The sequence below is a fragment of the Anarhichas minor genome, unplaced genomic scaffold (genome assembly GCF_050575085.1).
Source record: "Anarhichas minor isolate MPS153535 unplaced genomic scaffold, ASM5057508v1 ptg000042l, whole genome shotgun sequence".
NCBI lineage: Eukaryota > Metazoa > Chordata > Actinopteri > Perciformes > Anarhichadidae > Anarhichas > Anarhichas minor.
In genome coordinates, this window is record NW_027466488.1 from 12815001 (window position 1) to 12840000 (window position 25000).

Sequence of the window (25000 nt, forward strand, 5' to 3'; positions counted from 1 at the left end):
CCACTATATTTCAGAGGAAACGTTTTACTTCAATACATTTATTTATGAGTAATACAATGCATTGTTATATAGTAAGTTAAACCACCTAAAATATAAAGTGAATAAATGAGCTCTATCGTAGTCAGCATCTTCCATTTTACTGCATTAATGATATGAATCTCAATCTATTATTAGAATATCAAATATGCAACATATATAACAACTAAAAAGCCCTTTTATTTAGGTAAGATTTTGAATGCAGGGCTTTTGCTTGCAACAGTTTCTTTTAAATCGTGGTATTCTAGTTCTTTTACTTCAGTAAAAGATGCTAGTACTTTTGTCAGTACTGGTAGTAATTACTGACAGGCTCAGGACACAGCAACAACTAAATTGGCGTCTCCGCTCCGTAATGATCATCATGCAAACACAGACAGAATGCTTCCTCTTTGTTCAGCGCTATAGATGACTAACAGAGTAACAGGATAGGTTGACACTGAGCTCAGGACGTATAGTCTTAGAAAGGAAATGGTAATCAGCAGGTTAGACTTCGGCCAAGGAAAATGCAATCGGTCCATCTTACTTGGAGGACAATAATGTCCCCTTCCTAAAGCTGATAAAACAATGTTAATATTATTTTCCACTTTTGGTATTTTTTTTAGTCATGAATTCATTCCTTTTCTGAATTTTAACTCTTCAAAGACCAGTTTGTTAACCTTATGCCACTGTTGTTTTTAATGAAAGACAAAATAAGCATTTTCTATAATAAACGCTGTTTTTTTTTTTTTTTTCACAGTCTGGGATATGTTAATGACTAGCAACAATGATTTTGATGCATCAAATACAGCAGCAGTGGAAAACATGAACAGCAAACATGAGAAATAGTAAAAGAATGCATGATTTTATTAGGGGCACTTAGAGCTTAGTGTCTGTATTTTGGCTACTCTGTTTATTATAGACTCATTTTAGTAGCTGAGAAAAAACGTACAGCCATGTGGACATGTATGCCATATACATATACAGCCGAAACAATTGAAAAATGAAAAAGCCTAAAATGTCCCTAATGATGCATACAAGTTAATGAAGCTGTTATACACTCACTGAATACAACAGCATCACCATGAACAGCGAGTGAATGATGTGTCGTTCACCTGTCCTGCAGGTTCGTGGTGGGCTCCAACAGGGTGATCTTCATGCTGCGGGACGGCAGTGTGGCCTGGGAGGTCAAAGACTACCTCGTGTCCCAGGAGCGCTGCATGGACGTCACCGTGGAGGGACAGGTGTTCCCCGGGAAGGCTGCCAAGAAAGACGACGCCAAATACAAGCAGCCCAACGAAGTCAACACCAAGAAGAAGAGCAAAAAGAAGGCTGAGACCAAGAAGCCCGACTTAGAGGGGAACAGTGCCAGGCATCTGAAACAGGAGCTGTGATGGAGGCTCAGGTCTCTTTTCTTCTGGCCTTAGACATGCATATTGTGACAACCAGCCTGTCAGCAGTAAGCTGTTGGGGGGCTGCAGGGTGAGCAACCCTGACTGGTCCAGCTCTCCCTCATTGGAACATGTTGCAGTGACTAAGTCATGGTTTAACGAGCTCTTTCAATCAATGCTGTCTGGGTTCTTCACATATTTTTTGTTGTTCGATTCTCACCTAATGAAAAGCAATGCATTCAGATCTAGTTTGAAAGGTACTTGATTTAAGAGCCGTTCATCAGACCTCCAGGTCTGGAAAGTGTTCTGTTGTCTTTGTTCACATCCAGCAGCATTTACAAGTACATTCAAAAGTAGCACCCATATTTTCTGTTTGATTTTTCACTGAATATGAAAATAAAACAATTTTATACAATCATATGGGATTTCTTCAGAAGATATATGCGAAGAACATTTTCATTGATGATGTGGATATTGTGTCAAACAAAAGCATTGTAGATTGAGGTGTGACCAACAGGAAGCAAAATGTCCCCTGATTAAACCCAACACCGTTCTGATGGACGACTGTCATTTCTTCAGACTGCTGACATCACAGGAGTTCTGCTCAATGCACATTGGTAAGACCCAGAGAGGCCAGTATGTACTACAGTTCATGGAGGGCAGGAATCCAACTTTCTGTATGAAGTCAAACATGTTCACATGAACCAGTTGGAGTGAAACCTTTCCACACGTTGTCATTGAGCTGTTAAAGGGTCAGCACAGACATGAAAAGACGACGCTTCCCTCTAGTGGGACCATGCATAGAGCTTAGTTTATGATGCACCTCTGTCCACCAGTAGTGGACAGAGTGGAGTAGTCACTATAACACTTATTGAAAACAGTGCTCGTTAACACACACACTCTTACCTCACAATCAGGTTTCACTGTGAACTTCACGTGTTTTCAAAATTCAGTCCTGATCGTATCTTTCACTGAAACACGATGTAGCAGGCAGTGTATTCAGAGGACTGCAGACAGAACGGTCTCTCTCTGAACCGTCTGCTTTAGTATTTTTCTCTTCAAGGCCCTTTGTATGTAATACAAAAAAATGTAATAACACTTATGCCTTGACAAAACGTAATATATTTTTTCACATATTTTAAATAACATGCTGCGTTTTGTAATTAACAGCCTGAACGCAATATGTAAAACATTTTCCCCCGTCATAATATAGTATGCCATAAAAATACATTATAATTAGCTATTTAATATACTAGTATGACTTCAAAAATGTCAAATTATATTTTGGCAATAAATATAACCCTCTCTTCTCTTCCTCCCTCTTCCTGTCTTCTTCGTAGGGTCCCGAGGGGGGGTTGTTGTGCCCGGTGGATCCCCAGACGAAGCTCCCCACAACTCATCCGACCGACTACAAGACGGAGTTCATGTCCAAGCCTCGCCCTCCATTCATGTCTCACAAATAAATTCTTAAACGCATTCCGTTGATGGTGTGGTCCTTTCTCGTGAATGTTGCATATCACTCAATGCCGGTCATCTTATTCCACGAGCGGATGGCTGCCGTCCTCTCATGCGAGCGGTTTGGACTGCTTTGAAACTACTGACATACTAGCCTGACCACATGTTTGAGAAGGCGATTTGCCTGACTATTTATTTTGTCTTAATCCTTGATTGTTGAGAGGCTTGAAGTGGAATTAATGCGAAGCGCATAAGGCCGCTGCAACGAGCAGCCGGCAACGAGGGACGCAGATGAGGCAGAGGCTGAAAGACTTTCGGCTGCGAGTCATGCATGGATGGTTTGCTGGATTTAGCTGTAGTTATATGCATGTTGCCGATCAGGTTGAGACAGGTGAAATAATCTGAACAGGGAAATGAGAGGGAGAAGGGTTTTCTTCTCTGCTGAGGAATTGGAGGTCGGCTTGGTTCATTTGCCATCCACTTTGGTTCACACTGGAAACACACAGACACTGGGCTGATGGAGAGTGTGTGAAACAGCAACATGAATATACTAAAGGCAGAGAGACAATAATATTTAAAGAGACAGTAGCAACGCTGTTATTGTGTTGCTACGCTATGGGATAGAATGACCAGCTGATCAGCAGTGAGAAAGGGCTTAGTGGTCATGCTGATATGTGACTGACCTCCACGTGGTGCTGAGAATATAAAGGATACTGGAAATGACACAGGGTATGTGAGTCAAACGTCAGCATAAAACACAGTACTTGTATGTTGCTTTGATTGTTCTGCATGAACAAACAAATGTGCGGTTCAGTCACTATGACATTCAGACAAACTGGTCATCATCATTTATTTCTGTACAAAAGTCCTCAAAGAAATTCAAAGTCAAGGAGCTTCAATACTTTACAGGCCCAATCCACATATACAACACATCCCTTTGGTGTACACTTAAAACAAGCCAACTTTACCAAGAGTCATATGCATATATGCAGTACGAGTGTCTGATACTAATCTTTTTAAATGGAGCTATAATGGTTTCTTACATACAGGACAGTAATAACATTACAACACAAAAGATGGCCCTTGTAGATTTTGATCAACTGTGTCTGTACAATAAATAAGTATAAAATATATCTCTTAGCAATCTGTGGATTTTTAAAAACACATTAAACATACAAAACACTAAATTACTGCTACAACCTCCGAAAAAAGACCAGCTATTTCGGCAAAGGGAGGAGAATACTTTTTCTCGCCAGATTGAAACAAAGGTTTCTGTTATTTCTAAATGGGGAAATTGCACATTTAAAGATTGAAAGACTTTTTTATATTCATGGGCTTTTTGCTGGTTCACTCCAAAAATACAGACAGATGGATCACAAACACTGACAGGAGAAAAAACGTGGGAGGAAAACAATTATTACAAAAATTACAATATCAAGTGAAAGAATGTTTGTCTTTTTGTTTCTTTCTTCTTCTCCTCTATTCTCTCTTCATACAGTTTAGTCAAACAAAGCAGGCATATACCCAAGCAAAGAAACCAACTTCTACATCTGTCACATACCACAGATACCTGCATGGGAAGGATGCTCAGTGATGCACATACATTAAACATGCATTTGATTAGCAAGCTCACACTTTTCTCTCCCTCTGTTCTCATACAGGCTTTGCATCATAAATCACTTTGCAACCGTATAGTTGATGGTCCATTGGAGAATTAGCCAGTAGTTGTATAAATATCAAACAATCTGACTGGAAAAAGAAACTCTTGGAAATTGTTGTTAAATGATCAACGTAAAGGTGATTAATTGAATAATACGCTTTTTTTTTCATAATATAGATTATTGTGAGAAAGGAAACTGGCAAGCCCTACGAACCGCAATCATACATAACTCTTTGTAATAGCATTTACGTTTCTTTACAATGTGCTGTGCCAATAAAAGAAGTAGTGTGAAAAAAATAAACATCCAGAGAAGGAAAGCTCATAGTTCCACCAAATTCTGTTGCATTTGCCTTTTGCTTTAGTTCGTTTCGACTGGTGTGAAAGCTGTCAGATGGTGCAGACCAAACGGGACTGAAACAGCTTGGACTGAGACTACTTTCTAACTTAAAGACTGAACTTTCATGCTTGAAAACAAATGTTTGGCCATGGACAGATTATGAGACCCCTGTATCCCTGGGCACAGACATGTCAAAGATCTTCCACCCCTCCAACATAAGAGTAACTTATGTTGGAGGGAGACTAACAGCTATGAATGATAAATGGCTGCCTCATTTTTACTTGTTGTGTGTCTTAATACCATTTTGCAGATGAACCAGAACTATCAGAGACTTCTTAGCAGTTATTTGTCTCTTCCTTGCCGTTCTGCAGCCCCCTGACCCCTTTGGACCCTGGGCTTGTGCCTGATATGCTCGCTCAGCATTCCATCCATGATCACAATCTTCCCCTTTTGTTAATATCTTTTTAGTTTCCAGGCATGTATATTGAAGAACTATCCAACTGAAAAGCACTGGCACAAAATCATTTGCAGATTTGTTAATTATAACTTAATCTGGGTGGCATCATGTTTTCTACTCGTACAAAATACTTGTGTACGATTGTCATTGGTAGGAGTTTAGTTAGATACATGTATAACTCCAGCTCTGTGAGCCTCTGTGTAGATTGATTTTGTTGGGACTGAGGGCCTCATTATCTGAACTCAGAAACTTACATTGCTCTATAGTGGTTACAGTCTTACCTCTTCCAGGTAAAGTTGCTCTGCCTTTTCATAAGGGCTCTTGAAAGAGTCAGTTGAGGTGGTTTAGGCATCTGATCTGCGGGTACTTGGTTACATCCAACAAGACAGTGGCCCCAGGACACACCCAGAACATGCTGGCCAGGGAACACTTCAGGGTTACCAGGAAGAGCTGGAGGATGTTGCCTGGGAAGGAACCTCTGGCCTACTTTGCTCCATTGCTCCTAAGTGGTCACAACACTCTCACTCTCCTATTGGCTAACAATACCATCAACTTGCTCATGTCATCCTATTTTTGGAATGGAAAACAGCCATGACTGAGGAGAACTCAAGCCCTCTTTCTTCATACAACTACTTCCACTACTTTTTATGTGAACAAACTAGTGCAACACCATGAACCCATTTGAAGAGAGTGTGCACCATTATTCCCATTTGAACAATTATTGCACCTTAATGCTCTCCAAGACAAGAGGCTTTTTGCCCCATGTTTAAGTAAAGAATAGCTACAAACACATTTCCTTTAGATGTGGTCAGACAACACTTACAATCTAGTTTGTGTGCAAGTTTAGTCTGGCCTTGTGTCCCCACCAGATGGACGTCCACTACTGGTGAGGAGGCTTGCTGGGTCACAGGGAGTAACATAGGGTCAACGTCCCTAGATGCACAAAGGTGGCAAAGTGATAACCAGTTTGCACCACTGTGTCCAAGAGGACCTGCCATTCAAAATCACACAAAGGTGAAATGCTATTATTTTGGAATGGGAGTGAGAGAAAAGCAAGGAGACAGATTCCATCTGGTTGTCTGCCAAAGCAGCAAAACAGGAGGAATAGCCATTCAGGGGAGCTATGGACAATGGGTATGTGCCACAATGTGCTGTTAAAGGATGCTGTCAGACGTCAGCATCCTCCAACAGCATAGTCTCACAGCACCCTCCAACAGTACTGTCTACATTGTCTGACCGCGTCATCTGATATAATCAGTTTGCTTCTTCTCTTTGTAACTTTCTCCAAACTGTTAGACGCTCTTTTTCATTCTTTACACGGCTCCTTTTGAGTAAAGTCCATTTGCACATTCGCGTCTTGCCCTCAATGTCAAGGTCTTCACTCTGCCTTCTCATGTGACTGTTCATTTTTTTCTTTAGACGTGTTTGTATGAACTAGTTCATTTCAAGCATAGCTTTACCTCCAAAAAGCTCTTTCTAACGGTGTCATCCAACAGTCATACCAAAGGGTATTGAGTTTTTTGCTGTCGCGTCAGAGTGCAATAGCGAAGTCCGTTAGAGGGCAGAATATGTTGAAAATGTTAAAAGGCTGAACTGTCTTTAGTCCTGATTTCTATGCCAAATCTTTATCGGGTGTAGCAAAAGAGGAGTTAGTTCATATTTTTGGCTATGTCAGAGAACTAACAAGCCTACTGAACAGCCAAGGTAAGATAGTGTTCAGTCAGAAACAGGACCAATATCGGTTATGTCATTCCCCTTTTGTTATTCCCCTTTTCAACACACCAAATCACATCATTCTTTATCATTGCCAAATCTAGAAAAAACACCACTGATCCTTGACAATGGCTTGGAGCAACTTACTGCGGCGCTGGCAGTGTGTATGTGTATCTGTAAGTTCGTGTCTGTGCATTTTGTGGGGGAATGGGGGGATTGGCAATGTGCGTCAGTATCTGGGGGCTTCATAGTCTCTTTGCTGTCCTCCACACTCTGCCTACTTTCATAGCTTCATCTTGTGGACCACAGGGACAGGCAGGACCTGATGGATCTTGGCTCGGTTGGCATCTACCTCCACATGGATCCAGTCAGGGTGGAAGGAGCCCTTGAAGCCAACAAATGCCAGCTTATCTGCAGGAGGACAAATTACATTAAAAGTCAGTGACATCATCAGAGCACCAGAGTGTTTCAGCAATGCCATGCCTCACATTTACTTCTGAACAGCAAAGGGGGGGGGCTTGCTTCAATTCTGATCAATAGCCTCTGGTTCGGCACACTGGAAGCAGGGGGCTAAAATTGACCCTTGGCTAAGCCCCGCCCATCGCTGCTATTCCGTCAATATGTTAGAGCTACGTTACCATAGAGCCCACACTGTCACTAACTGCACTCCCTGCATATACTGTATATTATCTAGTTTTGGGAAAAACAAGAAAGTTATTTCACAGCGAAGCAGATAATATGCATGTGAATGATACATCCAGGATGTCAAAGTGGGCTACCTGCCTGTCTACCTACCTACCTGCCCGTCTACCTACCTACCTGCCTGTCTACCTACCTACCTGCCCGTCTACCTACCTACCTGCCCGTCTACCTACCTACCTGCCTGTCTACCTACCTGCCAGTCTACCTACCTGCCTGTCTACCTACCTGTCTACCTACCAGTCTACCTACCTACCTGTCTACCTACCAGTCTACCTACCAGTCTACCTACCAGTCTACCTACCTACCTGTCTACCTACCTACCCGCCTGTCTACCTGCCTGCCTGTCTACCTGCCTGCCTGTCTACCTACCTACCCGTCTACCTACCTGCCTGCCCGTCTACCTACCTGCCTACCTACCAGTCTACCTACCTACCTACCAGTCTACCTACCAGTCTACCTACCTACCAGTCTACCTACCTACCTGCCTGTCTACCTACCTACCAGTCTAACTACCTACCTGTCTACCTACCTACCTGTCTACCTACCAGTCTACCTACCTACCAGTCTACCTACCAGTCTACCTACCTACCCATCTACCTACCTGCCTGCCTGTCTACCTGCCTGCCTGTCTACCTACCAGTCTACCTACCTGCCTGTCTACCTACCTACCAGTCTAACTACCTACCTGTCTACCTACCAGTCTACCTACCTACCAGTCTACCTACCTACCAGTCTACCTGCCTGCCTGTCTACCTACCTACCCGTCTACCTACCTGCCTGCCCATCTACCTACCTACCTACCTACCTACCAGTCTACCTACCTACCTGTCCATCTACCTACCAGTCTACCTACCAGTCTACCTACCAGTCTACCTACCTACCAGTCTACCTACCTACCTGCCTGTCTACCTACCTACCAGTCTACCTACCAGTCTACCTACCTACCGGTCTACCTACCAGTCTACCTACCTACCAGTCTACCTACCTACCTGTCTACCTACCTACCTGCCTGTCTACCTACCTGCCTGTCTACCTACCTACCTGTCTACCTACCTACCTGCCAGTCTACCTACCTACCAGTCTACCTACCTACCTGTCTACCTACCTACCTGTCTACCTACCAACCTGCCTGTCTACCTACCTACCTGTCTACCTACCTACCTGCCAGTCTACCTACCTACCTGTCTAATTACCAGTCTACCTACCTACCTACCTGCCTGTCTACCTACCAGTCTACCTACCTACCTACCTACCTGTCTACCTACCAACCTGCCTGTCTACCTACCTACCTGTCTACCTGCCAGTCTACCTACCTACCTGTCTACCTACCAGTCTACCTACCTACCTGCCTGTCTACCTACCAGTCTACCTATCTACCAGTCTACCTACCTACCCGTCTACCTACCTGTCTACCTACCAGTCTACCTACCTACCTGTCTACCTACCTACCCGCCTGTCTACCTGCCTGCCTGTCTACCTGCCTGCCTGTCTACCTACCTACCCGTCTACCTACCTGCCTGCCCGTCTACCTACCTGCCTACCTACCTACCAGTCTACCTACCAGTCTACCTACCTACCAGTCTACCTACCAGTCTACCTACCTACCAGTCTACCTACCTACCTGCCTGTCTACCTACCTGCCTGTCTGCCTAACTACCTGTCTACCTACCTACCTGCCAGTCTACCTACCTACCAGTCTACCTACCTACCTGTCTACCTACCTACCTGCCAGTCTACCTACCTACCTGCCAGTCTACCTACCTGCCTGTCTACCTACCTACCAGTCTACCTACCTACCTGTCTACCTACCAGTCTACCTACCTACCAGTCTACCTACCTACCAGTCTACCTACCTACCTGTCTACCTACCTACCCGCCTGTCTACCTGCCTGCCTGTCTACCTGCCTGCCTGTCTACCTACCTGCCCGTCTACCTACCTGCCTACCTACCTACCAGTCTACCTACCTACCTGTCCATCTACCTACCAGTCTACCTACCAGTCTACCTACCAGTCTACCTACCTACCAGTCTACCTACCTACCTGCCTGTCTACCTACCTACCAGTCTAACTACCTACCTGTCTACCTACCAGTCTACCTACCTACCTGTCCATCTACCTACCAGTCTACCTACCAGTCTACCTACCAGTCTACCTACCTACCAGTCTACCTACCTACCTGCCTGTCTACCTACCTACCAGTCTACCTACCTACCTGTCTACCTACCAGTCTACCTACCTACCAGTCTACCTACCTACCAGTCTACCTACCTACCCGTCTACCTACCTGCCTACCTACCTACCAGTCTACCTACCTACCTATCCATCTACCTACCAGTCTACCTACCTACCTGTCTACCTACCTACCTGCCTGTCTGCCTAACTACCTGTCTACCTACCTACCTACCAGTCTACCTACCTACCTGCCTGTCTACCTACCTACCAGTCTACCTACCTACCTGTCTACCTACCAGTCTACCTACCTACCAGTCTACCTACCTACCTACCTACCCGCCTGTCTACCTGCCTGCCTGTCTACCTGCCTGCCTGTCTACCTACCTACCCGTCTACCTACCTGCCTGCCCATCTACCTACCTGCCTACCTACCTACCAGTCTACCTACCTACCTGTCCATCTACCTACCAGTCTACCTACCAGTCTACCTACCAGTCTACCTACCTACCAGTCTACCTACCTACCTGCCTGTCTACCTACCTACCAGTCTAACTACCTACCTGTCTACCTACCAGTCTACCTACCTACCTGTCCATCTACCTACCAGTCTACCTACCAGTCTACCTACCAGTCTACCTACCTACCTGCCAGTCTACCTACCTACCAGTCTACCTACCTACCCGTCTACCTACCTGCCTGCCTGTCTACCTGCCTGCCTGTCTACCTACCTACCAGTCTAACTACCTACCTGTCTACCTACCAGTCTACCTACCTACCAGTCTACCTACCTACCCGTCTACCTACCTGCCTACCTACCTACCAGTCTACCTACCTACCTATCCATCTACCTACCAGTCTACCTACCTACCTGTCCATCTACCTACCAGTCTACCTACCTCCCTGTCTACCTACCTACCTGCCTGCCTGTCTACCTACCTACCAGTCTAACTACCTACCTGTCTACCTACCAGTCTACCTACCTACCAGTCTACCTACCTACCAGTCTACCTACCTACCCGTCTACCTACCTGCCTACCTACCTACCAGTCTACCTACCTACCAGTCTACCTACCTACCCGTCTACCTACCTGCCTACCTACCTACCAGTCTACCTACCTACCTATCCATCTACCTACCAGTCTACCTACCTACCTGTCCATCTACGTACCAGTCTACCTACCTCCCTGTCTACCTACCTCCCTGCCTGTCTACCTACCTACCTACCAGCCTGTGCGAATTCTGCCTGTGTACTCATTACTCCTCACCAGAGTCTTACACAAGCTGCAATCTTGCAATCTTGAGAGCTGTGAGTACTTACAATATTGATAATGACAATTTTGGGGGAGTGGCTTTGGAGGGGGTCCTGAAGGGACGGGCTGTCAGTGTTGCAGACTTGGCCCCGTTCTTGCAATATTTGGCAACTTTCGTAGCTAGTGCTGCTAGCTACTTTCATCGGAAAATAATTGGCAACACTGGGCTGGGTTTTTCAGTTGGATGATTTAAAAAATATAGCGCACTCTTAATGGTTTCTCAAGATTACCAGCCCTGCAATTTGTTCTTACTCTGGGAACAAATTCAGACTCAGACCATGCATACGCACACATGATGAAGCCCCAACCGGCTGTCTTCATGTTAACATAGTTTAAATAAATGCATCTCATATTAAAACCGTTACGCCTTTCATATTTTTGATAGACTTAACGCCAGCATGTATTGATTGAAGAAGAATATTTATTAGATTAAAACATGTTGTGAATTTTGGAAATGATTACATCTATAATCTTTCAATAAATTGTGACTTTTGGACTCGCTCTGGAATTATTGGAATCACAGGAGATGGAAACAATCCTTTATGCAGCCACCACTGGAATCTAATTCAATTCATAGTATAATACAAATAATATTACTGTACTTTGACCTTTATCTGCAACTGTGAAGAAATACTAAATATTTAATTTGAACACAATAAATAGACATGCAAATAAACAAACCTGTGCAGCATTTGAATTTTGATTTAGAATTTGAATGTCAACATTGTGAATGAAGCTTCGAATTAATAGCTACAGATATAGGTAGATACCTTTCAATTTGATGCTTTTGTCTGCTCCAAGTCTTTCCAAGACTTTAGTCCAGGGTCCTCTGGTAACCAAACGGCCCTTAGACGTAATGAGGACGATTGAACTAGAGAAAGAGTGAGAGACAGCTTTTTATTTCACTATTTACATTTAGCTGATAGCAGCTGCATGTGTCTTGCTTTGTGGCAAATTAATTCAGTTTCTTTGGAGGCCCCATGCATCATCCAAAAACAAACAAAACAAGAAAACAAATGAAGAAACTTAAACAGAGTGGTAGTGCAAACTGTTGAAGGACTTTTAGACAGTAATGGAGCAGCCTTTACCCGTCTCTCAGTCCACTGACGTAGTTGTCTATCTGTGCTGGGATGCCCTGTAAGATGGAGTTCCTGAAGCCTTTGTTCTCTACCACCTTCCCATCATGTCCGTCAATAACTGTCAGCTGCACCCCATCTTCTGGTTGGTACAACTTCCTGCCGTTCACCTGTCACAACATGGCCAGTCAATCACACTACAGTTCTGGTATCTATTAAATGACAGCACTGCAATAATGTCAATGATTTAGCAGAACTGATATCAAATAACACAGGTCATACATATGTTGTATTGTAATAACTTTCTGTAGCACTTATAAAACAGACTGAGGTTCAAATGACTTACTAATTATTAAAATAGTAAAAGTTAAATTGCTGCTAAAGGAATACAAAAAACAAATCAACCAGTATCTCTAAGACGAACAGTCTTCATAGACTTCATATGTCTGAAACATGCTGTTGCTGATGCTAGCCTGATCTCTGTATATCCTGTCCACAGTGTTTATATCGCAGCATTAGTCAACACATTCTCACTCCCGTCGTTAAATCCCGACGCTTGGTCAGTGGCCCTACGATTCAAATGACGCTTTATGTATCCCTCTTGCGTCAGTTTTGCACATCAGGGACAAAGTGTCAGTTTGGTCATTTTCCGCTTTCTCTTTTTAAAATAAACTTCCTACCTCGGTTTTTAAAACAAAACTACTCGGTAAGGATTAGAAAAATATAGCGGTTTAGGTCAAATTAATTAATTGTTTGTTATGTAAAATAAATATGTTTATGTAACTGGAGATTACGCAACAAAACTAAATAAATCAACGTTGTTTTAAACAGGACATGAACAGCGGTTTCCTGGGTGAAAGCCCTGTGCGTCTTATATAGACACTATATCAGGGGTATTCAATTAATATTCAGCGAGGTCCAGTTAGAAAGCATTTCCTTATACAAAGGTCCGGAACATCACAATAATGTCTAACTTGCACTATGATTTAGTTCCATATATATTGAAGTAGCCAACAGTTGTATTAACGTCTGTACGTAGTCAACAACTGAGTGTCAAATAAAGTAAAGAAAGTTCAATTGAATAATATCTCAACAATAATTATTGTCAGATTTTATATTGAACTGGATGAATTATAAATAATAAACACTCTAATAATAAATAAATGTTCTTCTCTCATTTCAAGTAAAATAAGGACCGCATTTAAGAATAAATTAAATAAAGCTTTTGAAAAATGTGGCTCTTAAAATAAAATACTTTGGTAGTCTTTGCCCTTCAGCTTTAAATTAAGTTCATTCAGGGGGAAGTGATGTCAACCAAGAAAAACATGACTTTATGTGTGGTTATTAAACCACTTGTTTCAGCTATATTCCTCTCTGTTAACATCATTGTTGGCGAGTGAGTGGATGAGTTAGGGTTCTGATCATATCAGCTCTTAGGTTTATTTTCTGTGACTTCATTTCAGATGCGAGTGGGTACGTTTGCTTCAAATAGTTGTGCTTTGTCTCTTTAGTGGCGCTTCACATTACCGCTTTTAATAATCGTCACGGTCTCTGAACATATGAGACATGCTGGTTTTGAACTGGTTGTGGAAATAATGAAGATTTAAAAGTCTGTCCATTCTTGGTTAAAGACTCTGGTTAAGCTGTCCACATTTCTCTTTTTCGAGCACGTCATGTGAAATAACTTCTCTCACTCAAGTTCTCTCCAACTGTTGGGTCTCTCTCCCTTGTGTGTGAATATGGCACTTGAGTCGAGGGCGACGCTTATCAGAATACACATATTTGATTGGCCGAGTAGCATCACGTGATATGATTTACAACGTATGTAATTGGTCGGTGTGCTTTTCTGGACAGCTGAACGAGTGGCGTAAAGGCTAGAAAAGCTGCACCGGTTAAAATAGAAGCGCTCCGTGAGCTTGTGAGTCCAGGGTCCAGATGGACCAGATAACAGGGTCTGGGTCCAGACTTGGACCGTGGTCTGCCTACCCGAGCGTATTGGACGATTCAGGAGTGAGAACAGGGTTGCATTATTTCCCTGGAGCCAACAGCTGGGCTCATAGGGGTACAGAACTTGACTCGTCTTTTGTACAAATTACAGTAAAAGGGTTACTTCAGAGTTTTAGTACATTTCCACAAAGAGGGGACTTGTAAAAGACAAATTTGAAAAACAATGGTCAAAATTTGAAGCAGCAGAGGCCCCAACTTTTATTCCGTAATATGAGTCACGCACTAAACACACTAGAATCTACATTTCCCATAATGCAACTGGATAGCAACTTTCAAACACTTCCAGTTTGTAAAAATGTGTAGCCCACGAGCCCAAGCTAAGATAAACCTGATGACATCACTATGACATCGTCAGGGTTATTTTTTCAGACTTGACAAATGTCCTCCAGAGCCACGGAAGCTGGCTGAGTAGCACTGACCATGATGAATGAACAGATCCTCTTTAGGAATGCAAAAATAGCCAACCTACAAGTTGGAGGAGTTGTGCCGTGTTTGGGCTCTTTTTCGCAGTTATTGCTAGCTTGCAGGCGCTGGAAAAAGTTTATTTTCTGGTGCGTCTTAGTTCTTTACTAAGGGCCTTTCCTTCACCGTTTGGTGAGTTTAAGTTTGTTGTTGGAAATATTGTATAACGTCTCGCGGCAGCTGTGGCTCAGTGGGTTGAGCGGGTCGTCCTTTAACCATGATGTTGGCTGTTTGATTCCTGACTCCTACTTTCCAGATGTCAAAGTATCCTTCAAACTTCAAGTTGCTAAAAATGCTTAGGGTGGGTTAAATGCAGAGGTCAACAAGTGTTTTAAATGACCACTTCGAGCAGATTGCCTGCACACATCAACGCTGGTTTTTGAATGAAGTGTGTTGTACCTCAGTAAAGGCAAAGTCCTCTTTGATGTGGAAAAATCGAGTGTTGTAGGACTCCAGTTTGACCTCTAAGAAGTGTTCTGTTGAGTGCTGAGAGTAAACAAGCTGGAATTAATTCACAACATTTGGAATTTCACAGAAGCAATTTGAAGTTTTCACTTCAAAACAAATAACTGTAAAAAACCACAGCTGCAAAATGTACTTTGATATAAGCTCTAGCTTGTGGGGAAATTGAGATCAGCAGCAGTAAAAATTAACACAAATTCTAAAAAGAGGCATGTATTTCTAAGACACAGCAAGTATGACTAAAATATGTGTTCAGATATAGAGATATGAAAAACACACCTTGTATATACAAACCTAGTAAATCAGAATGAACATATCTGAATAAGTCAGATACAACATGTTTTAGATGACACAAAATAATTCTGTGGATTTATACACAGACCTGCTTATGTGGAAATGCCATAGATATTGTATTTGTGTGCTAGAGACCTTTTTGACGTTGAGAAACATTGTTGACAAAACGGTCAAATGATTTCAATAAGTTAGTTGTCTGTGTCCTGTTATGACAAGTCAAAAAGTATAGTATGCTCTGTAGCATGCAATAGAAATGCTCTGAAATGCGTAGAGAACCTTTGATGATCACCTATAAGGCATGTAAAGTCTGGCACCTGATGATATCTCTGACTTGCTAACATTGTGTGGGCCTGACTGTAGCCTAACTGTAGCCCGAGTGTAGCCTGAGTGTAGCCTGACTGTAGCCTGACTGTAGCCTGAGTATAGCCTGAGTATAGCCGGAGTGTAGCCGGAGTGTAGCCCGAGTGTAGCCTGAGTGTAGCCTGAGTGTAGCCTGACTGTAGCCTGAGTATAGCCCGAGTGTAGCCCGAGTGTAGCCCGAGTGTAGCCCGAGTGTAGCCTGACTGTAGCCTGACTGTAGCCTGACTGTAGCCTGAGTATAGCCGGAGTGTAGCCCGAGTGTAGCCCGAGTGTAGCCTGACTGTAGCCTAACTGTAGCCGGAGTGTAGCCTGACTGTAGCCGGAGTGTAGCCGGAGTATAGCCTGAGTGTAGCCAGAGTGTAGCCAAAGTGTACACTCTGGCTGTCAGGCTATACTCAGTCAGGCTGAGTATAGCCTGACTGTAGCCGGTGTGTAGCCGGAGAGTAGCCTGAGTATAGCCCGAGTGTAGCCCGAGTGTAGCCCGAGTGTAGCCCGAGTGTAGCCCGAGTGTAGCCTGGGTGTAGCCTGAATATAGCCTGAATATAGCCTGGGTGTAGCCTGAATATAGCCTGGGTGTAGCCTGAGTGTAGCCTGAGTGTAGCCTGAATATAGCCAGAGAATAGCCAGAGTATAGCCAGAGTATAGCCAGAGTATAGCCAGAGTATAGCCTTCCTTTGCAGTCATGGCCCCTCGACTGACTCTGTGAGAGAAGATCATGCAATACAAGATGGTATTGTCCATCTTTGTTTATTACTATTAGTCAATTAGTTACTATGTTCACCATTCTGTCAGTTCAGTTCCACTACAACTGCCTGTATAAACATCTATGTAGAGCACAATGCCTCGTTTGAACATTTTCATTTAACTGCCCCCCCATCCAACCCCCTCTCCCTTTTCTCACCAGCCTGACATTAGTTATCTTTCTGGGCATGGGTACATCCACAACGGGCAGCTCAGCGTGTTTGGGGTAGGCCTGGACCATGCAGTTGCTGGGTAAACTGCCTTTAGGGACGACGGCTGTGATCTTCACCCTCTCACAACCCTTGACAGAGCAGAAGGCAAACTGTTCCCTGTCGTTATGGGCCTTGACCTTCAAGAAGAGCAGGCTGCAATACATAGTAGAGCGTTAGACATCATAAACACATACATGTTGCTGTACTAAGGACATACAGGACCTTTTGAATCTGCTCACCTTTTAGTTCCATTTCTTACAGAAATGCATGGCAATCACCAAAATAAAACAATTGGAGGAATTTACTTATAATTCTAACTTCTGTACTTATGAGATAGTACATCACAACTCTGACATCCAGAAGTCATTATTACAAGATAAGGCCTCCGTTTTTTCCTTTGGTGAATGCAATACTGTTCACTTTAGTTATCTTTCTTGTTCCAATTCTTTTATTTGCTCCCTTTATCATATATCCTCTTTTCATGTCTCCTTTGCTCTTTACATTATATTATATATGTTGGTCTTGTAAAGACAAAATCTTTTAACTGTAAAAAAGTCCATCTTCTTAAATTATATTTTCAGATCAATCTAAATCTAAGTCTAACAGGGAATAGAGTGTGATTTTATTAATGTTCACACATAAAACCAATACAGATTAGTACAACCTGGGTCTATTTTTGTAGCTGTAGTCATCATTCCTATCAGTAATATTAATATTTGAAATTAAGTCAATGAGCTTATTCAATAAGAATCCTGGAGTCACTAAACACTGCAGATCAGCAGGCAGTCGATCAGACGGGTAAGCCACACTCATTTGGAAGAGGTGTTGAAAGGTGAAATGATTGGCCAAAGTATCCATTGGAAAGGACCATCACAGTTTATACACCCACTTCCTGCTTTCACCTTAGCTGTGGGCTCTCAGTGTTCCGGAGCAGTGAGGGATTATTATGGCATTTACCTCCAAAGGAGGTACTTTAGATAATCGGGATAAACTGTTGGTTTGTTTACGGATTCTGTGTGGACCCGTTGTTCTTTGTTGTATGGCGAATTTATAGCACATGCTTTTACACTGACTGTTTTGTGACGGGGGATGATAGTGTTGGAAGTAAAGGTTGCTTGTGAGTGGAGGCGAGCGTCTGCGTGAGTGTTTCTTACTCAGTGTCTTCCTCCCAGTAGTAGTATCCTCTCGCCAGATGGGAGTGGTTGATCTTCTCCCTCGCTGTTGTCCTCATGAAGACGCCCGACTTGCGGGTCTGCTTGGTCAGGCGGTTGTGGATATCGGAGATGACGGTGAAGGTGGTGCCTTGTGGGTAGCAGAGGCCCACGTTGATCCAGTCATTTCTGAAACACCCCGAACACAGTACTGCTTTCATCTCAGCACACACATGATTACTTCTACCTTCATTAAGTGAATATCACATGAATTCTGAATAGAGCTGAACAAATGAGTGGATTAATAGAGGGACAGAAAAGTAACTATCAACAATTTTGATAAATATTTGCTTCAGTAATCTATAAAGGATAAAAATGTATGAAACATTCTCCGGCTTTAGCTTTTCTCGTGTGAGGATCTGCAGCTTTTTAAAAAAAGAAAAGAATATATTTTTGGTAAGACATTTGAAGAATCTGGGATTGTCTGATGGGCACTTTACACTGTTTGTCACTGTTTTGGGGAAATGGCAGGAAAAATTCTGGTGTGGAAAAATATGCATTACACATGGATTATAAAACCATGTGTCAGTTGGGTATTGGTGCATGTTTTCAAGAGTTGAAATTAAACTTAACCTTAAAGGAAAACTTCATCCTTATGAGTATTTGTATCATTTTGGTTTTTCTCTCATAACTCCGCAGTGAACTAAGAATCCAAAAAAGTAAATCCTTGATGAATTGAAGTAAAACAAAAGAAAACTCCTGCAGTATATTCCAAGTGTTATCTTTCCAGTTGTATGCTCACTACTTTACAAACAATATGATACTATGTAAAACACTTCTGCCACTACCGTCTCCTGCATGCACAAGCCTCCGTATAGTTCAATTCATCAAGGATTTATTCTGTTTCCGGATTCTTCGTTCGCCATGGAGGCATGCAAGAAAACAATGTTTTCAAAGTTACACAAGGTGAGTAATTGATCAACAAATGGTCATTTTAAGGGTGAAGTATCCCTCGAAATATATACTCCAATATCCTGTATACAGTTAAAGCACATGTTATATCTCAAAATTCACCTGACCTGTACTTACCCTTCTTATCTTAATTATATACAAGCAATCAAAGAGGAAATTGTCTTGTGTGCAGCATACACAATGCACTTTTATGTTTTTACTTTTCCATTTTTTTTTTTACTTCATAGTTTTTTGCTTTACTGAACTCCCAGTGAACTGAACTGAGCTCTCACTTCACAGACATTCACCATTCCTCAAAGAAAAAGGCTGCTGATTGCAGCTATAATTGAAAATGTATGTTCCCACATATGTTTTCCACATATCAGGACAAAATAGAAAAGAACAAAATGAAACCTTCAAACCTTCAATATAAACTCCCCCAAAGCCAAACAATTCATTAACAAGACAGATAATTCAAAGGATTATCATATATATATATATATATATATATATATAACCGCTTTCTGCTGAGTCTAATGCAAAGTCCTTCACCAAAGCTTCAATTGAGCAGGAGGTGGCTGCATTAATATATCATACTGTACAAGTAAAGAAAGAATGGCCCATTAAACCGGATCAGAAGACACACAGCAGCTGTTTTCTTAACTCCAGTTTAATATCTCGGCTCTTTCTGCAGAGAAACTGCCCCTCTTGCTGTATTCCTCTGTGAACTGTAGATGGAGCCATTGGTTTATGCACCGTGGTTTATGCACTTATGTTTAACCCTGATGTCTTCTCTCTGCCACATTCTTTCTAGAACTGGATAGCAAATCAACCACCACATGAACCGTCAAGTCATCATGAAACAAAACTCTGCTGAGTTACGCAATAATTGGCCTGGTGTGTGGAGATGTGAGAGTAAGTAAGGTTTGAATTTCTCCTCAAACTTAATCCCACCTTCAAGTAAGGCTTTTCAGGACAGGCATAAAGACTTGTGACTCTTGATGTAGCATTGCACTACTATTGTTGGACTCACTATGGACAGTTTAGGAAAGCATCAAATGCGTCTGATTTACTGTATGCATTTTTCTTCTTCATCAAGACCTAATGCCTACATTATCCACAATGCAACTGGATTGCAGAGATTTGTATGTTCTGCTAGTAGCCTGTAGCCTGCAGCAGGGATGAGTCTGGCAAATTCACTGCTGTCGAGCTCCACACAACCACAATGTTTTCAGACTTCAATCCCAACCAGCACTGTGACACAAGGGACATAAATCTGCTTTTAACCTGTGATGCTAGTTATGTGTGTTTTTGTTTGTTAATTACTGTTCTATTGTAATCTCTCTGTCTTGCTTATATTGTTATTATTATTGTTTCTGTTTTTACCATGTACAGTGCCTTTGAGTACCTAGCGCTATACAAATAAAATGTATTATTATTCATCAGACTTCAAAAAGCTTGCTCTGGAGCAGCAGAAGGCTTATACGACATTCTTTATTTTTTATGATGTGTCATCTGACCACATCTAAAGAAGAAAGTGTTCTGAAGGATCCTGCTCAAAGGTGAAATGCCTGCCATCGTAGCGTCCTCCTGGCTACCTCCACTGCCTGTCTTTTGCATGATCAATCATACAAATTGGGTTAATGGCACACACTTTAAAAGTCTCTCGTCATTTATGGTGAATTGGACGTCTGAAGGATGATAAACACAGAGCTTGTTGGATTGTCCATTTGGAAAAGTTGTTAGACAATCAGACAAGCACTTTATTTGAAGCGCATTGAGTTCTTTAGGAACTTTGGTACGTAAAGAGAAGAACCCAAAGGAAAGGAATACTGGAATAGTGTGTGACATCGTCATGTTATCACGTGTGACAGCTGGGGGGAACACTCAGATTGTATATAAGAAGTGGATCACTGTGACGTCACCCATTGGTTTGTGGACTACGGTTTTGAAGTCTCGAGTTTGGCATTTTATCCGTCGCCATCTTGTTTTTGCAACCATAAGTGACACTAGAGCATGGAGCTAAGTACAACCGAACACTGAATAAAACATTTTAGGCAACCGAAAATGTTACAATTACTTTTGATGAAGTGAAAACACACTGAAAGGATTAGAGTTGTAAGAGGAAAACTGTCTTTTCTGTATACTCATGTTTACAATGTTTACTGAGGTAATAAATCAAGAGAGAAGTAGAGTCATTTTCTCATAGACTTCTATACAACCAGAGGAGTCGCCCCCTGGTGGAAACTAGGAGAGAATGCAGCTTTAACACATGAAGCTTTGGCTTCACTTTAAAGAACTAGATGGTTGCTGCCTGGAAACACTACATCTGTGACACAGCAAGGACCCTGGACAAACACTGGGACAGACAACATCAGCTGTCTGTGAACATCAGACCAAAAACACTCAGAGCATCCGCTGGGAAGAGGTCAAAGGTCATCGGATATCAAGGATGACATTCACATGCGACACCAGAGACCATCTTTGATCAGAGACAGAAGTTGGCTCATACCTGAGACAGCTCCTCTCACTGAATCAGTCACAGTCTTCCTCTCCCTCTCATCCTCCTTTTCCTCCTCTCAGCATTTACTTCAGTGCTGCTGCAGTAACAGTGTGATGTAACAATGTCTGACTGTAACAGAGGAAGCGCTCAGACTGCATGGTGCTGTCTAAGAGTCAGGCTGGTGAACAGGTCAAATGCTGGTCTGGATTGGTCGATGCTTTTCAGTGGGTTAAACATGTGGCTTTGTTTCTCTGGGATTATTTGAAAGACTGTTTAGACATTTATTATCCTTCTCTTTTAGATTTATGATGAGTGGAAACTCAGTATTTGTGCATTTACAACAAGGTTATAAACAGAATACAGTTCACAACCCTTTACTTCCTGTCCCTGTTAGATAAGTACATTTGGATATTTTTTACATAACACCTAGTATGCAATTGATTATATTTTGCACAAAGATATTCATTTTTGCCTACATGTTATTAACCTGTGTGAAAAAGATAATAACGTGCAAACAGGATATTAATTTGTGCACACAAACTCTATATCTACAGTTCACAAGAGACATTGTGTGAAAGAGATCATTTGTGCATATAAATCAATAACTGTGAGCACATTATATGGATTTCACATTCACAAATTATCTTGTGCCCACAAGTTATTATTTTTGACAGGCAACATATTCATTTGTGCAAGTTATACTTATGCTTGTGGGCACAAAATAATATGTTGCCTGCCAAAAATAATAACTTGTGGGCACATGATAATAATGTGTGCATGTAGGATACCTTTCTTGTGCTCACAAGAATAAGGTGCACATACGGTGATACATGGTGCATAGAAGATATGGAGCTTATGTACAAATTATTATCTGTGACTACAAGTTATTATCCTCTCCTTAGGCAAAACTGTAGTTGAGCATGGTGCTATGAGCTGTATATTAGCCTCTCTAGAATGCAGAGCACATCTTGACTGATGATATGAGCACCACGTTTACTTTGTAGACAACGTTATGTACAGTAGCGTATTGTTGGCGCGGCAGAAAACGACAAACTGATCAACACAGTTCACATAATGTGAAGGGTTAATTGTTATAACAAGACATTTTCCACGTTATAACAAATACACGGAACGTTTCAAGTTCCAACGAGAAAAGTTGCACTCGGACGCAGGTGGACTCCCTGTGATATGTACTTATATGAACTGGCACTCGGCCAACATAATGCTCAATAACAGGTGAACTTTGACACGTGTCAACCCAAGCATGGAGTCCAATCGTGTTCCTCAATCTATCTGTTCCCTGCACACCATTTCCTCATTCAAACAGAATATATAACACTATAGGAAGTTATTACGTTATATTGTGAAACTTCTCATGTTTCAAGATAAATAGTACTTTGTTATAACATGACAATATCTTGTTATAACAATAAAGGTTTAAAGTTATAACATGATATCAGTGGTGGGCTGTCAGGGCCTGCAAAGCCTTCTCTGCTGGCCTAAACAGAATCACAAATTTATAGCTATTTTATAATTTAATACATTTTCATAAATACACTACAAGTATAATAATTTTTTTCCCCATTATCTTATTTTCTCATTGCACAGCTCCTGTCTTCCTCAGTTGCTCTGCTTCTAGCACAGCTTGTTATAAGGAGAGCTTTTATCCAATCAGATTTCACCTCTGTGTCTCTAGGTACAGAAATCTGCCCGGAGGCCTTCAGAATTACAAGTGAATCCCTGTGCAGTTTAAGTGAATGGGGATGATATTGTTGATTGTCATAGTCTTCAACCAATCAGATCTTTATTTTGACATGTTGGGCGTATTCTTTGACGTGCCAGAGCCTTCTAGCTGGCCTACAAGTACGTTGCACATGTTATGGCTAAGAATGCGTTTTATTTGCAACTGAGCGTCTTGGTGTTTGGAGCTGTTTGGAGCTACGCTACGCTAACCTGAGGACGCCATAGCACGACAGGACACTTACAAGCTACGGTGCTTTTGAAAACTTTTGCTGAGACCCGAGTGGATCTACAACTCAACGAACACGTTCACAGGAGGACCTCTGGCTGGAACTGAACCGCACCGATGTTCTGTACAACCGCGTCATTAAACTCTTTATTAACAAAGAAAGGAGGATGGACTTTGTCTTTAAGTGAACATCAGCTTTGGTAAGTGAAGTGCTTTTGTGTTTTTACATCTGTAGTAGTGTTACTACTGTGTTCATTTGTCTATGGTGTTGTTTTTATGATATGGTTAATATTGTTCCGTCCGATGTGAATAATATTTGAATGGCTCGTGCTCTTCAGTGTGTGGATGAATACGTGTTTTAGCGCCGCAGTGTTGCTGGATTGATGTGTCATGCTTTGTTGTCATATAAATATATGTGACTGGTTCTTGTGAGTTTGTTCTTGTCATTGTGTTAATTACATTGATTTTGACTATATGCATTGTCCGTTAATGACGAAGCATCCCCTCATGCGCGGAGTTATTGTCAGTAGTTCATATCACTCTCGGTCTATCGATTAACATCAAGTGTATTTAAAGTCTACATGCCATATGATTTCTAATATTGGTTTGTGTTGGTTAATGTTGGTTGTGCTCTATTTTTTTGTGTGTGTTCTTAGTATTTGTTTCAATGCCCTTGTGCGATTTAGTCCCATGTATTGTTGTAAAGTCTTGATTGTTATTTGGGCTTAAATTTGTCAATAATCTGCCCATAGACTGCAAATGAACATAATCCATTTGACAAAAGTAATATTATGTGTGCTGTCCATGATAAGTAAAGTAAATGATTTTCACCTGTTTAAACTATCCAGATCAGACAGAACCTGCTGCAGACATGCTGAGTGTGAGGGTGCTGTTTGTCATGTGTGTGTGCTGGGTGCTGACACAGGTGCTGCTCATGTGTCCACTGACTTATTGAAGTTGATCAGCCAGATGATGACCTCAGCGGGCGCTGCCTGGTCCCAGTGGATGGTGTAGCCTTTGGCCAGTGTGATCACCGGTTGGAACTGCTGGTAGTGTTTCTTCTTTCCCAGTGCGCCCTCCAGCGTCAGGGGCCGATCAGGGTACTCATCCCTCACCATGAGCATGTTCAGGTTGGCAGGGTTACGTGTCTGGACGTAGATCTGGAGAAAACAGACCATGGATTTAAAAGGCTGATTCGAGTGTTACGACAACTTACTTTTAAAAGCGTTACCCAACATCAATATCATTATATAGTTCATCTCATTTTGCATGGATAAATACAGATTGGGAGTGTAACTTGCCTCTCAACATGGCCGAGGCTAACGGTGCTAATAGTGTGAACAGTGCAAACACTGGCAACAGTTCTGACAGAGTTACCAGTATTTACCTGAGTGGGAACAAGAGGGTGGGTGCTACACTACCATGAACACGCTGCACTAAAAGATGCACTAACATGCACTAACAGGCACATAGCAGGCCGGCTATGTGAACAAAGCAAAGAGAAGCTCTGATAAGAACACGTACAGCAGGAGAGAGACTTCATGCTCTGCTCAGGTTAGTCCACTATATCTTTAGACGTTGATAGATGTTTGATGATGAGAT

At 42.1% G+C, this 25000-nt stretch overlaps 2 protein-coding genes across 2 annotated transcripts in view; one reads left to right on the forward strand and one right to left on the reverse strand.

Annotated features, from left to right (window-relative positions):
• mesd (mesoderm development LRP chaperone) overlaps window positions 1–1818 on the forward strand; it is a 9513-nt gene extending 7695 nt beyond the window's left edge. Inside the window, exon 3 of the mRNA XM_076110109.1 lies at window positions 1139–1818. Coding sequence (XP_075966224.1) covers window positions 1139–1406 — 268 coding nt within the window. The 3' untranslated portion in view covers window positions 1407–1818. The remainder of the gene's footprint in view (window positions 1–1138) is intronic.
• A 4727-nt stretch (window positions 1819–6545) lies between these two features.
• cemip (cell migration inducing hyaluronidase 1) overlaps window positions 6546–25000 on the reverse strand; it is a 119402-nt gene continuing 100947 nt past the window's right edge. Inside the window, exons 23-29 of the mRNA XM_076109780.1 lie at window positions 24347–24558; window positions 17979–18164; window positions 16782–16977; window positions 15155–15241; window positions 12299–12456; window positions 11981–12081; window positions 6546–7436 (exon numbers count right to left, since the gene is read on the reverse strand). Coding sequence (XP_075965895.1) covers window positions 7309–7436; window positions 11981–12081; window positions 12299–12456; window positions 15155–15241; window positions 16782–16977; window positions 17979–18164; window positions 24347–24558 — 1068 coding nt within the window. The 3' untranslated portion in view covers window positions 6546–7308. The remainder of the gene's footprint in view (window positions 7437–11980; window positions 12082–12298; window positions 12457–15154; window positions 15242–16781; window positions 16978–17978; window positions 18165–24346; window positions 24559–25000) is intronic.